This window comes from Melospiza georgiana, chromosome 3 (genome assembly GCF_028018845.1).
Source record: "Melospiza georgiana isolate bMelGeo1 chromosome 3, bMelGeo1.pri, whole genome shotgun sequence".
Taxonomy (NCBI): domain Eukaryota; kingdom Metazoa; phylum Chordata; class Aves; order Passeriformes; family Passerellidae; genus Melospiza; species Melospiza georgiana.
Genome location: NC_080432.1, coordinates 36460000 through 36475715, shown reverse-complemented (window position 1 = coordinate 36475715; position 15716 = coordinate 36460000). Strand labels below are relative to the sequence as shown.

Here is a 15716-nt window from a genome sequence, read left to right as displayed (position 1 = left end):
CGTGGAGCGGCCGGGCCGGCATGGGCAAGCGGCGAGGCGGGCGGGAGCTGCTGCGCAGCCTGAGCAAGAAGCAGAAGAAGCACCTGCGGGAGTTCGGCGAGGAGCACCCGTTCTATGACAAGTGAGTGCCGGGCTGGGCGGGGCCGGCCCTTGCCCGCGGTTCGTGCCGGGGCTGCAGGGCCGAGGGGCCCCGCTCAGTACGGGCCGGGCCGGGCGGCCGCCGCTCCCGCTCAGGCTGGGCCTGGGCTCCGAGGGAAGGAGGGGAGCTGCAGCTGCATGGAGCACTGCCGCTCGCGAGCCGGGAATCTCGAAAGCAGAGCGGAAAGCAGGAAATGTCGGCTCGGATTTTCTTGCAGCAAATGCAAACTCCTGTGGTGCAGCCCGGAGGCTGCCGCCAGGAGTGGGGAAAAGGGGTGGTGTGAGGTGGGCTACCATTTTGATACCAGGCCGGTCTCTAGGCTTGTCAGGGTTCCAGCTTTCCCACTGTTTACTCCGTGCTCTTTTCTGATGTCGGGAAGGGTATGAAAATAGAGTAGCGAAGATGTGTGTGACAGGAGCCATTCCCTCCTCGGCGGGATGCCCGTCTGTCAAAATGACCTCCTTCCTTTTGTACCCACGTGTGAACTTCTGAGGAGAGAGCTGCTTAGTCCCGATGCTCTGTGGTCTGTGCTGCTACTGTAAATTTTTGAGGAGCAGGCACGTAGTGTTAAGGTCTGTGTGTCCCCTGGGACCCTCCTGGCCTGTCTGCATTGGAGTGGAAGGCCTGCTGCAGGGAATGTCCTGTGTCACCTATCCAGTGATGCTCAGTCCCACACAAGACTCAGTATCTTTTTGGAGAAACTGAGGTTAGTTTAAGCCCAGCTTGCACAGTGGCCTCTTTGAAGAATTGCAGTCCCAACACTGGTTAACTGATGCTGGTTTTCCTTTAGTTTGTGTCTGTTTCCCCCTTCACAGACCAATATTTAGCGCTAAAGTAGTCTCTGTCTCTCGTTAACTTTTTTACAAACTACCCTTGTAGTTAGGTGCTTCTAATTCCTTTTGAGACCTCATCTTCTGATTAACACTGGATTTTATTTCAAAATTTTTATTGATCACTTGTAATGCCTGAGCACTTCAGGGCCACATCACCTAAGAGGAGAGGACGACCCTTAAGGTTTATCCTGAGGGTAAACACCCAGTCTGTTTTCTTAGGGAGACATGTGTGATGGTTGGGTTTTCTTTTAATTCTTTAAACTTGCGTAACTCATCAAATCACTCTTCCCCTCATTTCTTTCATCATGTGTGTAACATCATTTGCAGAGTAAGGTATGTTAGTGCTTTCTTTTCAGGGTTTCTGGAAGACCAGAAGAAACTCAAATATGTGAACTGGTAATGTATTTTTGTTCCTTCCTTACTTTCATCTTTGTATAGTTTAGTGAAGTGAAGAACTTAGCATTTCATGTTTCCAGCTTTTTCAGGCTGATTAAGTTGTTACACTTAGAAAACCAGTGTTTAGGAGAAAAAGATGAATGTGATTTTTGTGTGGATCTGAATTGTTCTCTGTAATGTCTGCCTCTAAACTGTAATACCATCAGAGGGCAGAAGCAGCAGCAGGAAATAACAGCAGTTGTTAACTTTTTTGTGTATTAGTCACAGTGAAAGATCGTACTCTAAGTTGTTTTAATAATGTTGGTAAACTTAGTGTTGCATGAGTTAGGAGACTTGGTTCTTTGTTGAGCAAAGAAATATGTTAATACTCATTCTTCTTCAGATTGCCAGTGCTTTACTCTTCTTTCAGTCACAATTTGGTAATCTCCTTTGTGATCAGATTAATAAAAGACTTCAAAGTTTTGATATAGAAAAATCAATTACTTTGTTCCATTTGTTTCCTGTAGCAATTTTGTGCATTAATGTAGTATTTACTGATTTTTTTCCTTTTGGGGCTAAAAGAAACTAAGAAAGAAGGTAATGTTGTTGTGTTGATGCTCATGGTTTCACTATAGTTTTGGCTGTAATTTGGACACTGGTTTGTGCAAGCCCAGGACAGAACCGGCTCAAGTGTGGCTTGCTTGAAGTGTAGAGCTGTACAGCTGAACCAAACCTGACCAACTCCCCAGGGAACCATTGCCCACTGACAGCTATTTCACTGACCTTCTTGAAAGCCAGAAGCATTTCCAGCATGCTCTGTCCCTTGTATGGGTGCCTTTCTACAGTTTTCAATCTGTGTGTGGTTTTCTTAGAAGAATCTGATGCTGGCTCAGTAAATGCTTTGTCTGTGGAGATCAAATGTCCTCACTCAGCTGAGACTGAAAGAACTGGGTTTTTTGGTGCTCCAAGTCAAATTGGTGCAGAAAGAGGCACTTCAGTCTGTCTCCCAAGATGCTTTCAAAACCTAAATGGAGGTGTCCAGTATAATGATTGGTATAAAATGCTGGGGTTTGAAAAATTGCATTGCATCTATGTAAAGGTTTAATGTGAGAGGGGAAACATAATAGCGTGAGTAGAAGCAAGAGTATTTGCCTGCTGCTTTATAGGCTGTTACTGTTGTTGCTGTTTACATTCTGTTTTGCTTTCCAGTCTGATGATTCTGATAAATCAAGTCAAGAAAGTGATTCAGAGACTGAAGTGGAACAGGTCTCTGGATATCATAAGCTCCTGGCTACCCTGAAGACCTCACCTGAGTCTGAGAGTGAGGAAGAGGAAGATGAAAGTGAATCAGAAGAAACTGGGGAAAGTGAGGCAGAAATGGGCAGTGAAGGGTCCCAGGAGACTGGAGAAGCAGAGGAAGGCAAAGAAGAGACGAATGACGTTCCAGAGGAGGAAGAAGGTGGTTTGTCTTTTCCCATACTTCTTTGGTGAATGTTGTTTGACTGACGTATGTTTTTAGCCAGGACCCTGGTGTAGACTGTCTTGTTGGCTGGGTGCTCTTCTGCCTTGGAGACTCTGTTGCTCCATTGGCTCTGTGTGGGTGGGAGCAGCAGCTGCTGAAGGATTTAGCAGGGGAAAGGGTAGCTGTGCTCATTTTGTGCCAGACAGCCTGCTGCTGCTTCCTCAGATGTTGTTTGTGCGGCAGCACAGAGGAAATCCACATGGAGCAGCAGACCAGGGGTTCTCACCCACTCATGGGAGACACAAGCTGTTCCCTCGAGCAGCATCTGGCTTGGCTGTGCCACCGAGAGGAGGGAAAGGTTTGCCTCACAGCATGGGAAAGAATATGGAAATTGGAAGGAAACCTCCAGCTTTATGGCAAGGTGTCCTCATTCATGAAATCTGCAAAGAAATGCTGGGAGAGAGGAGCCAACCTTTAATCATTTCCAATTATTTAGGGTCTCCAGAAACTAAAAGTTAAATTCCCCAAACAGGTTACTTCTTTAATTTTGTCTGGGGGATCACGTTTTGTGTTATGTAACATTTGGCATGCTAGTCAAAATTCATCTTTATGGTAGAATGCAAAGTCTGCTCTTATCTTTTTTGATAGAGTTTTGGGAGAAGAAAATCAGTAACTCAAAGGGAACAACATCTACAGACAGTAACTTTTCCAGGAGATAGTAACCTGTTTCTTTCTCACAATTGTCAGCCACAGACACAGCAGAGCAGATGCTCAGCCAGGAGCAGGCTGATGGCACAGATACCCCTTGTGACCCACATCATGGAGTAATTGAGGAGTTTACTGATGTGAAACACGAATCTGAATTTAGCTTGGAAACCAATTTCATGGAAGAGGAGAGTGGAGATTGCAATGCAGATAGGAAAGACAGCAGTTCTTCACAAGCTCTTCCAGAAGGTAAAAAACTGTGTTTGTGTTTAAGGATCTGCCTTTAGGGTAGTATGTGTAAACATGTTTAAATTGTCCAACACCCTAGCGATGGGTGTACAGCTTCTAAGTTCCTCCACTACATTATTCATGCTGCCCACATGTCAGCTGGTTACATAAGGGACCCTTAACACTAATGCAGATGTGTAGCTGAACCATTTGTTCTCTGTAGCCCCTGGGGACTGGGATTCATGTGGGGTTTCTGCTATGACTGGTAAAGCTTAAAGTATCAGGAGCTAGAAAAGTGTGTGAAGGATGTTCTCTTGCTCTGCTGCTTTAATAGTGGTTTTAAAACTCACTGTAATACAAAGAGCTCTGCAAGCCTGCACTTGATATGGACGATGTTCTTGGCACAAACAGCACAATAGATAATCACAAAGCTGACCTGTGAGGGCATCCTTCACATCTCAGTGGAGTTAGAGGTCAGATTCTGAGAAGCTTGGAGCAGCCACAGTAATTTAGACAAATGCTCAGCGCTCTCAGAATTTTGAAGGTTATGCAGGGGAGTCTGGCTGCACCAGGATCAGGAGAGAGTGAAGCATCAGCAGAGCAGATGTAGTGTCTTTTAAGGGTGTATCCCAGAATCTCAGTGCACTGATGGATGCATCTGAAGCTCCAGTGTTGGAGTTGTCTCACCATATGTAACAAAATAACTGTGTTGCAGGGGTGTGTGATCCTTCAGCGACAGGGCACGCACTGGTGCTTGCACAGCTTCTGCTCATATTTAATGCTCTGTGCCTTTAATATCAGATGGCATCGTTTGAGAGAGAGAAATATGTTTGTAGCATCCCTAGTGATGCTGGCTTGTCATCTTGGAGCAGCAGCTGACATTAGATCTGGGAGGCAGCCTGGGTGATACATGAAATGTGTGGAAGCATCAAAGGGCCATGTGATAGAAAAAACAGCTCGTTCTTGTTGCCATGAGAATATGACTTAGGCTGCTGGCATTGCATTTTAATGAGAACAGTAGCTCTCCAACTGCATGCTAAGTATCCTAACAGCTTTGTTCCACCTATAAATGATGCACTACTTCTCAGTGGGTTCTTGCAGCTTGGAAGTGTCTTTGTAATCTATTACAGAAAACGAATCACCTAAGACAGCAGAAAGAGGATGAATTTCTACTCTGGTCCTGGGGTCACTAAAATTCCTGAAAATGCACCCCATTACTCCCTCTACTTCATATGTAAAATGTTGGAATCTGTAAAACTCAACTGAGGAGAGACCCTGCAGTACAATTAAATGATATCCAGTTCATTTCCATTTCTGGAAAGATTTTCTAAATTTTTTTTCATTGTCATGATCAGTAAATGTCTTGACTTTTGCCCGGGTAACTTGTGTGTGGGCTGGATATTTGTTGGCAAGCACCAGTGTTCCCTAATTAGTTTTCTTTATGCAGTGAATGCTGCTGTGCTGCAAGCAGGATATAGGGCTTGGCTTTCACAATTAACTTTGCATGTGACTTTGTGCGTGCCAGTGTCTTTGAGTATAATGTGATTTAACAGTTCTTTGCCTCTCTTTTCCCTTCCAAAAAGAAATGCTGATTAGATAAATCAGACTTTTTCTCACTCCAGGCAATTCTTGTCCCCCGTCTCCAAAACTCGCCTAATATTTCTCTGCTTTATTACAGACTGTGTTCATATCACTGGGCAAAGCTGTTTGTAAATTAGGAAGGTTAGCAAGTTCACTTGGGACTTTACTATTGACAGCCCTTTTCACCTGCAAGCAATGGACGTGTCAGAGCTTAAGGCAAAAAATTGCCACTGTTTTCCAGTACATACTGTTTTCCTGTCTAACGTTTGATTAGTGCTTGAAAATTCTAGTACTTCCATAAGTGCTTCTTTTTCTTTTTTAAAAGCAATCTGTCAAATCTGTTCTCTCTGTTCTTTGCAGAGAGAATTTGACATCCTTTCTCTCATCTCCAAGTGCTTTGAAATAACTAGTTTTAATTGTGGTGTTGGCCAGCATGGAGACTGTTCATCTCATTTGCAAATCCATTCTGCAACTTGATTCTACTATTAACTGCAATAGTTCTCAGGCTATTTTTTTTGTTGTTACTGTAAATAGATCCATTTAAGCAGCACATGGACAAAGAACTTGAAGAAAAGGAAATAGAGAAAATGTCTACGCTTCCTAAAACTTCAAGTCAAAGTCAGGTAATAATTTTCTGTAGCCATCCATCATTCCTAAAGATGCCTGGATCAAAATAATCCTTTTTTTATACAGGTGAAGTAGATCACAGTTGTTATTATTAGCTGCTGACACTAGAATTATCGAGTTGTTTTTTTTTTTCACTGTGTTGTTGAACTATTTTCTTCTTCATTTACTGCTGGGCAAGAGTTGAAATGTGAAGTCTGCTGTTCCTGGAGGCATATGCTGACACACCTGAAACACATAGCTTTAGACATTGAGCTGTAGTCCCAAAACCTTGACAAGGGGTGGAAGCAGGGCTTGTTTCTGAGTGGTGACAGCACAATGCCAGCAATGTGCTTGCAGCTGAACTTCTGAGGTGACCATGTGCGCTTTTAAAGCCACTTGTGATGCATTTTCACATTCTGGCTTCAGGATGGCTCTGTCCCTGTACACATTTACATGCCAGTGAAGGGGAATTTATTGCTTATATTACTTTATTACTTAATTCTGGCAATAATATGTGAACTGCATTACCAGAAAACCACCTCATTGCTTGACAAAGAATATTGGTTTTCAAAATACTCATTTTTAGACAAACCTTTGCTTCATAACTTTTCCACATCTGATTTTGTTTTGGAGACTTGCCTCCCATTCTGGTCAGCCATATGCTGGGTGACATTCATTGGAAGATATCCAATGGTTAGTTAGAGAGAAAGCTGTGATTTTTTTTGAAATTTAATTTACTTTTTTGGCACATGGTGGCCAAAATTACCAGTGCCACCTGAAGCAATGCATGATATATCTTTGCTTAAATTGGTGTAGCTACTTTATGGGGACAGCTGGGGACAACTTGCATGGCAGAAGGCTTAAAGTTTAGAGTTTTCCCCTACTACACTGATAGCTGTTCAAAATCAGACAGACACCCAACAAGACTGCATTTAACAACTGTATCACAACTTCTGGGATTAGCCCTTAATGGGTTTATTTTCTTCTTTGATCAAAGTATGTGCTCATTGGGGTCAGCTGGTAAGCACAGTTGGACTGCAGGGATCTCATCTCGTCCCTGGTTTGCTGGGTGGGTTAGGCAGAAAATTCCTCTGGCATGGGAACAGTTACAGACACATCATTGCAAGATCCATCCAGATTTACCTAGCTGAAATTTATTATTATTTATCCTGGCAGACTCTCAAAGGGATTGCATATTGAAAAAAAAAATGCAAAAATATTGTATTATGAAAAGATGATTTCCTTAATTTCACGAACTTGATTAAAGTTGATATCACCAGCTGTGGTGATATGCTTTGAAGTGTGCAAGGTTAGGTACATATGACTCCTCAGTTTTGTTGGCTTATTTTCTTTCCAGTGGCCAAGGCTGGGTCAAGTTGTTTTTTCTTCCACTTTGGAGAAACAGAAAACTTTCAAAGCAGACAAAGAATTTGATGTGAAACAGCTTCATCTCCACAAGCCTTTGGAATCCACTTGGCCAAAAGTGAATAAACAGTTTCTGTCAGCAGCGGACAAACCAGCGGATTCCTCTTTTACCCCGTTACAAAGAGAGCTGTTCTGTGTCATGAATTCCTACCGGGACTTGTTCTATCCAGAGAGATCTGCTCTAACAAACGGAGAGGAGATCCGGCACGCTTACTGCCTGCACGCCCTGAACCACGTGCTCAAGGCCAACGCCCAGGTGCTCAGCAACAACACGCGACGGAGGGACCGAAAGCCAGGCACCGACGCCGATGCCCACAGGGACCAGGGGCTCACCAGGCCTAAGGTAAGGGAGCTCTGGTCCCGTCACCCCCACCCTGGCTGCCTGCTCAGGCTGTACAAACATCCTGGCAGTTTACCCACAAGTGGTTTTGCTGCTGCTCTCTCAGGGAATGCGTTTCTGGGCGTATGCCTTTCTACATTCCTTCATCATGCCTTGAAGTTGTCCTCCATGGCCAGGGAGAATCCTGTGTGAGAAGCAGTGAGCTCAGGGTTGTTAGCCAGCCTCCTGGTTCTGTGCCAAGCCATGAGTTTGACTTAATCTCTTTTTTTGTCCCTATCACCACAGACTGATAAATTTTCCTGCTCCCATATTTAAATCTGCCAGTGCAGACAGGTGCCTCTATATCAATCTTCAGTATCCATGCAAGGTAGCGTTGGCTGTCATTTAACGTGAGATGTGCCTGAAGTTCTTTTGTCCTTAGGCACTTGTAAGGCCTTGCCTGCATGAAAGGGTCTTTCTGTTTGGACCCCAAACCAGTCCTTCCTGGATTCACAGCATCCTGTAGTTGATAACCAGGTGGATTCAGCTATGGCAGCCTGTCACCAGTGTGCCAGCTGCTGGTTGAACAATTCCAGAGTTGGGTTTCAGTGTTTGCTGCATGCCTGGCAAATCTCTGGTTTCTGTGTTGATTTCCTCATTAGCCATTTGTATTTTGGAGTTCTGTGCAGAAACTATTGCCACCCATCCAAGAGCCAGCCCTTGACCCTGTCTCTTGCTTGCCTGGAGAACGTGCTCAGTTTTCAGTTCCCCTGAGTGAGCTGGGCAGCCAAGCTGAGCTGCTGGCCAGGACCAGTTCAAGAGCAGTGCATCCCAGTGCATCTTCCTTCCCTGCTGCTTGTCAGAATGGTTTTGTTTGGATTGCTGAGATGCCCCAGGGGGGCAGATCCAAGCCCAAGTTTAATTAACGTACGCTTAATAGCGAGTGTTTGTGTTTGATGGGTTACTCTCTGTCACTGTTGATCTGCACAGGTGCTGATGATAGTGCCCTTCAGGGAGTGTGCTCTGCGCATTGTGCATGTTCTCATCAGTCTCCTCGAAGTGAATGACAAGAAGAAAATAGATGTGAGTAACAAAAAGCGCTTCAAAGGGGAGTATGGCTCTGACCCAGAAGAGAAGCCCCCCAACCTGAAAAGACCTGAAGATTACGAAGCTGTCTTTGCTGGCAACATTGATGACCACTTCAGAATTGGTAATAACCTACTGAACAGATGATTTTTGGCTTGTACAGAGATGCTACATAACAAAATTTTCCCAAATGCCTCAGAGCTATCAGAGCTGGAAGTTTGGTGAGACTCTAGGCTGTGTGGTATTCCTGCTGGTTTTGCCCTGGCAACCTGGATTTTTCTGAAAATCTTTCTTGCCTTTCCAGAACTTAAAAAGGAAGAGAAAATAGAGAAGTAATTATTTTCACATCAAGTTCAGAATAATCTAAAATGCAATGACAGCTTTATTCTAGCAGGACTGCCCACACCTCATTTTGAAGATAGCCTTGATTATCCAGCAAAATCTTTTCAGCAAAATCAGAAACAGTATGTTTCATGTTATAAAAAAAATCTTTTGGGTTTAATTAGCCTGTTCACAATGTCTCGTGTAACGGTTGGAACAAAATTAAAGCTCAGTACTAAGCAAAGCAGTTTTCTGCTGTGCTTCCCATGGTTTTCATGGAAGCAAATGGCTAGCCAGCAAGTAGGAGTGTTGGACAAGCAGAAAATGTGAGACTGTTTCATATAATATTGTAAACTTATGCTGTTTAGTAACTCAGTATGCATAGAACTAGCTAGTGGCTTGGTTCCTGGAGCTGCTAAGATGAGAAGGCAGTTTTTGTAACTTAACTTGACAGATGAGAGGCTTTTGAAATACTGCACCTTGAAAGATAAATTGGCACCCCAAGAAATGTAATGATACAGTGGAAGATGTGTGCAGGTCGCAGTCAGTCTTTCTTCCTTCCCCAGTGAATATCTCTCAGGCTGAGAGCATCTTACTTTCAGTAGCATAATAATTTTCCTTTCAGTCCTCTCCCATACCACACTCTGCTTGTTCCACTTACTAAGTGTTAAGACATGATTGAAGAAACTTTCAGTGCTGTTAACTTGCAGAGGCAAATTATAGAAGCAGAATAATTTCTCTTTCTTACTGTGCTGCACACCCTGTTACTTCTGCACAAAGATCTCATTTAAAGCACATTTGTTATGCCTTACTGAAACCACCATTCTTTCACATTTTTAAACAGAGAAAAGACTTGATGTTTTTAAACTGTGTATATGCTGTGACAAGTGATATCTTCTTCCTGGAAATTCAACCATTTGAACCTTTTCTTTTTTTCTTTGTTTTTTCATTTTTTATCCTTGGGTTGAAATAGACAGCAGGAGGGGTCCCTGCTGCTGTCTCTGAAATTCTTAGAAGGGCCTTCAGCTGAAGCCATGCTATCTGCCTTCACATGGACAGGGAAAGAAGTTGGAGAGATTTTGTTGGCCAGATTGAAGGGGGTGGTTTGAATGTGGTCTGCACTAGCTGCATTTTTAAGACCAGGAAACTGTGGGTCTGGAAGTGCTGCCACATAGTTATGACACAACTCCTTTGATTCCTTCCCTTTCGTGTCTCTAACGTGAGAGGTGGTGCATAGGCTGGTTCAGAGTGTACCCTGCAACATGTGGTGTGAGAAGCAGTGTAGGTGCAAGACTTTAGTCACTGTAGCATGAAGAACCTTGTCCTTTGTGGTTTAGTAGCAAATCATTCAGCCTTGTGAATAATGAGAGTTGATAGTCAAGAGATCCACCCCAAATCTTTCATGACAGATTAAAGTAACAGTTACTATAATACCCAAAGTTCAGGATTCGGGGAGAAAGGAGTAGTTAATCATTTTTGCATTTTTTTTTTCTTAAGTTGTTCAGTCTCCTCATTCCCCTGTTCAGCAGAAAATCAGAAACAGTATGTTTCAGTTAAAAATTTTCATTCAGATTATGAAAAATCTTTTAAAAAATAATACAGAAATACTTTGCCAAACTGCATGAAAAATTTCCACATGCTTGTCAAATGGGGATAGGTGGGTAAGCACTTCTTGGGGAAAGGAGAGTTTCAGACAGATTAGTTGTGTCCAGCTATATTCATCAGTGTGGGGAGAGGAAATGGGGGAAATTACTGTTCCAGAGCCTCCTGGAGGAACGTGGTTGATAATTGATGTTCACTGAGAACTTGCTGTTGGTGTTGTTGGACAGGAGTTGCCATCCTGCAGAAGAGCATGAGGCTCTATGCACCCTTCTACTCCTCAGACATCATCATTGCCTCTCCTCTGGGCATCAGGACTGTCATTGGTGCAGAGGGGGAGAAGAAAAGAGACTTTGATTTTCTGTCATCAATAGAAATCCTCATCATTGATCAAGCAGACATTTACCTGATGCAGAACTGGGAACACGTTCTGGTGAGTTTTCCATATATGTCCATTCATTTTTGTGCTGTGTTTCCCATATATGTCCATTCATTTTTGTGCTGTGCTGTGTCTTGCTGGTCTGATGTTGCTCAGTTTTGGCAGTGAGCAGTATAGCTGTTTTTACTGACTTGATTCTAGACATGGATATTCATTTCTTTTCCTCCCTCCACCCTGATATCTACCTTAAACTAAGAATATTCTTTCTACGGATTTTGGGTAGATTTCAGGACATGTTCTCTCTAAAACTTAGTTTGGTGCTTTAGTAGTGTATTTCATCAAAGCTGGTTTTGGACAGTTTTAATTATCTTGCAGCATTAAGAATGATGATTTCTTTAATCACATCTGGGAGAAATTATGCCAGCTGTCTGACTGCCCAGTGTCTCAGTCAGATTGCAGCCATGTGAGGAATCTGGGCAGACTATTTCAGGTTCCTCCAGGAAGCAAGAGGAGCTGGTGCATATCTCCACCAATTGCACATACTAAGCATTACTAACTCATGTACAGAGTTAAACAGTATGAAGGGTTTCCTGTACACTTAATGCAAGTAGAGCTCTTGCATTGTGGCTAGCCTGCAGCAGTACCCCTGCTTTTTGGCTTTTGGTTAATAGAAGTTTTCAGGATTGAATTCCTAGGGTTTTCTTTTCCACATTAAAACACCTCTGAGGTACCTGGACCAGAAATTTTGACTACTTGATGTCACTATGCATTTTGGATGAGTCCAGAAGGTCTTCTTCTTTCAGGAGTCGCGGAAAGGGCACATGAGCCTACACAATACCCAAGGAATGAGTCTTGGAGTCTGTTTTCTGTGTTTCCCTTTAGGTGCAACTGCCTGCCAAGTGGTGGCAGAGATGCCAGTCCTAGGCATTGTTCCCCGAGGGTAAAATGTGGCAAATTTCTTCAAACTCTACCCGAATGTGATGAGAGTTGTGCTGTGCTTGAGCTTCTTTTAGCTCAGAAACCTTGGGCCCATTGCCTTTAGTACAAACAAATCCATTATAGTTGCCCCAGGAGAAGTTTAGAAAGTTACTGTTCCTGGTGACTAAAGAGATGGTAGCTTTCAGTTCTGTGGCAGGAAATCAAGTAAATTGCTCTTGCTGTGGTCAATAAATTCCAGACAGTGGTGTCTTGGGAGGTGCTGCTTGTTTATATTCTGTGCTGCCTTGCTGGTCCCTGCCCTCTTTCCCACTGCAGTCAAGGCTTTTGCAGGCAGTCAGGGATGTCAGCAGTGATGTGTCTTCATGTGTGTGTGCAGCACCTGATGAAGCACATTAACCTGCTGCCTCTGGACTCCCACGGCGTGGACTTCTCCCGAGTGCGGATGCTGAATCTCAACAACTGGTCCAAGTACTACCGGCAGACGCTGCTGTTCAGCGCCCTCCAGGAGCCCCAGATCAACTCTGTCTTCAACAAACACTGCTTCAATTACATGGGGCAGGTGAGTTCACAGAGCAGCTGGAATGCTGGTGTGCAAGGGAGGGGAGAGGAAGAGAAAACCCAATTGCAGAAAAATTCTGTAACTCAGTTGCTGAAAGACTGTGTGCCTATTGTTTCCCTCACCCAAATGTTTCAGTCTGAATCCATGACATTACACACTGTGCCAGAGGCATGAAGAGCTGCTCCTCATGCAGTGATGCTTATTTGATATTTTTCTTTCATAGTAGCTGCTGTTTCATGTCAGAAATCAGATTTTGGGTTTTTTAATTTAACAGACTCGAGTTATTTGTTTTACTTATTTTGTTGTTAAATGGAGAGTTCATTTGCTTCCCTTTTTTATCTCCTACTGTGTAAGTTGCATGAACTGTTAGTATTTTGAAAGAAACAGGAAAAGCAAAAACTTCAGGAGACCATCTCAAATACACAGGGCATAAGCAGTCATCGTGTATTTAACAGACCTGGTTTGTCTGTCATGACTGTAGCTTTGTATTGGAGCTTTCTTAAAAACAGCCTTGTGCACTGTTTTTCTTAAAAATAGTGCTGTCAGATTTGAGCTGCAGAAAGCTGTCTGCAATGTGCTTGCCTTTGGAATGCTGCTTCCCTGAACATCCTACTTCCTTCTCACAGGTGGCCGTCCGCAACGTGCCGCTCACTGGCTCCATCAGCCACGTCGTGGTCCAGCTTCCTCATGTTTTTCGGAGATTAGAAGCTGACAGTGTAACCTCTGTGATAGATGGCAGGTACTGTGTGTCTCAGACTGTTTTGCTGTGCCCTAATGACTGCAATTTCAGATTCAGTGGAGCATACTGCAAAGCACACTGTGGGCTCACCACACAAGTACATCTTCATTATTCCTCAGGTGTAGGCTGGGCTCTGTAGAGGTGGAGGGGAATACTGACCTTCTTCTTGCCAAAGGCACTGGAGAATACAGTCTGGGGAAGAAATACCAATCTCAATACTACAGTTGTGTAGTGCTGGTAATGCCTTTTATCTTCTACACATGTAGAAATCCTGTGAAATTAAAAGAAGGAAAAACACAGTGAAAATCTTTGGCAGTCTGGTGTTTGATGATACTCCTGTCTGAGCTCATATCAGTATTAGAAAGCTGAAGTTTCACTCTGGTTAAAACATATTTGTTGTTTTAAATTGAGGTTTCAGTTTTTCATCGACAAAGTTCTGCCCGAGTACCGCGACGCCATCATGTCCCACACGCTCATCTACGTCCCCTCCTACTTCGACTACGTGCGCCTTCGCAACTACTTCAAGAAAGAGGACCTGAATTTCACTCACATCTGTGAATACACCAAAAAGGCTGCTGTCTGCAGGGCACGGCGCTTCTTCCTCAAGGGAGAGAAGCAGTTCCTACTGTTCACTGAGCGTTTCCACTTCTACAAAAGGTGAGTTGTGTGTGGAGGGATAGAATGTAAGAGAATAGTGCAGAAGGCAGTCTCACCCCTGAGGAGTTGCAGCTGTACTAATCACCAAAGATTAGGAACAGGCCTGCCCTTAATAGGCCACAGCCTATTGAGTGTTCTTGTTAGACACAGCCTTTATAGCTGTGCTACAAAAGAATGGGTTAGCTGGGTGAGCAGAGGTGGAGTTTGTTGGCTGTGGTGTGAAGAAGAAGGAGTCAGTGCTGTGAGGAACTGCCCATGAGAAATCACCAAGAAGGTAGGGGACCTTTGCAATAAGATGACAACAGTTGTGGACCGAGTTTTCCCTCTGAGTTGTGTGCGCTGTTCTGAAGGTGGAGTCTGACCTTAGTCATAGATGGGCTGTGCTGCTTTTTGAATCTGTTGGATCCCTCTGAAGACTTCTTTGACTGAAGTAAGAGTTGTTAAGTTTACTTTCAAGTTCTCTCCTGTCAGCAGTCCCTTTGCAGAGACTTTAATATTTTGTTATGAGCAGAGCTTTATTCAGGAAGATGAGTGCTGCCAAGTTCCAGTGATGTCAGGACAGGATGATACAGCCTGCAAATGGGATTCATTGGGCCTTTTATTTGTGTTCATCTGTGCCACAGTAATTGTATAGAATTTTGGAAGGAATATATAATTGGTTCAATAATGCAATACAGCGAGCTGAGGCCACTTGGAAAATTTGTTACATCCTGACTGGAGCTGCTTTCAAGTTCCTAATGGAACAGGATTTTTTTCTATTAGCAGATGTGTTGGCAAATACGAAAAGTTTCATGAGGCTTGGTCTGATCAGGCTTCACTGTATTAAAATCCAAGCTGCAGAGGCTGACCACTTCATAAATTGGTGGTGGTTGGTGCTTTACAGGAAGTCGTTGTGCCTGGCATTGTGAGATTTTCCCCCTAAATTCTGTTTCTCTGTTTAGTCTTCAGTCCGTGACACGGGGTTTGTAAAGTCGAGCTACAGCTGATGTGCATTGAGGTGGATGGAAATTGGAAGACTTGATAGAGGACTGATGTTTTACCATGCATATTTTGTAAAATTTGCCTCAAGTGTTTTGGTTTTTATTTTTTCTGCTACAGGTATACGATAAAAGGCATTAGGAACCTCATTTTCTACGAGTTACCAACATACTCCCACTTCTACAGTGAGATTTGCAACATGCTGAAGGCCACAGACAGTGGGGTGGATGCTACTTGGACTTGCACTGTGCTCTACTCCAAGTATGATGCTCAGAAATTGGCTGCAGTGGTTGGCATAGACCGCGCCGCTCAAATGCTACAGTCCAAGAAGAATGTGCACCTCTTTGTTACAGGAGAAAATGATTAAGGGATTCTGCAGACTGGATGAGTGGATGGACCTGCATTTTACTCCTAATGCAGATTTTTATATTGCTTTTTAAAAAAGTATTAAACTTTTTACTCCCTTTTGTTAAATATTCTGTTGAAATTGTTTATATAGTATTAAATTTTGTATTTCAGTACTCTGCCCAACAAGAGATGAAGGGTGTCATTCAAAAAAGCAGGGCTTAGAAGGTGTTTTCTGTATAGAAACAAAATCAATCCAGAAACTATTTTTCATGTATATTAAAAAACTCATGGGTCAGTAAAGATTCACGCAGTGATAAATAGCTTTTGGTTGAACTGTTTCATTTAATTTTCAGGTGTAGCAAACTCACTTTCTTTTCTCAGAGGGAAATTTTTCTTGTCTAAGATAAGAAAAATGCCCAAGTATTAAATGAGTGACTA

The 15716-nt window shown here is 43.3% G+C and overlaps 1 protein-coding gene across 1 annotated transcript; it reads left to right on the top strand.

Annotated features, from left to right (window-relative positions):
- On the top strand, nucleotides 1-15596 carry UTP25 (UTP25 small subunit processome component). The gene is made up of 12 exons (XM_058021245.1): nucleotides 1-121; nucleotides 1329-1368; nucleotides 2557-2806; nucleotides 3557-3763; nucleotides 5858-5946; nucleotides 7287-7697; nucleotides 8664-8883; nucleotides 10910-11112; nucleotides 12374-12556; nucleotides 13183-13295; nucleotides 13707-13952; nucleotides 15051-15596. The coding sequence occupies exons 1-12, from the start codon at nucleotides 21-23 to the stop codon at nucleotides 15295-15297; spliced, it is 2310 nt and encodes a 769-aa protein (XP_057877228.1). The 5' UTR covers nucleotides 1-20; the 3' UTR covers nucleotides 15298-15596.
- Nucleotides 15597-15716: the final 120 nt, after the last annotated feature.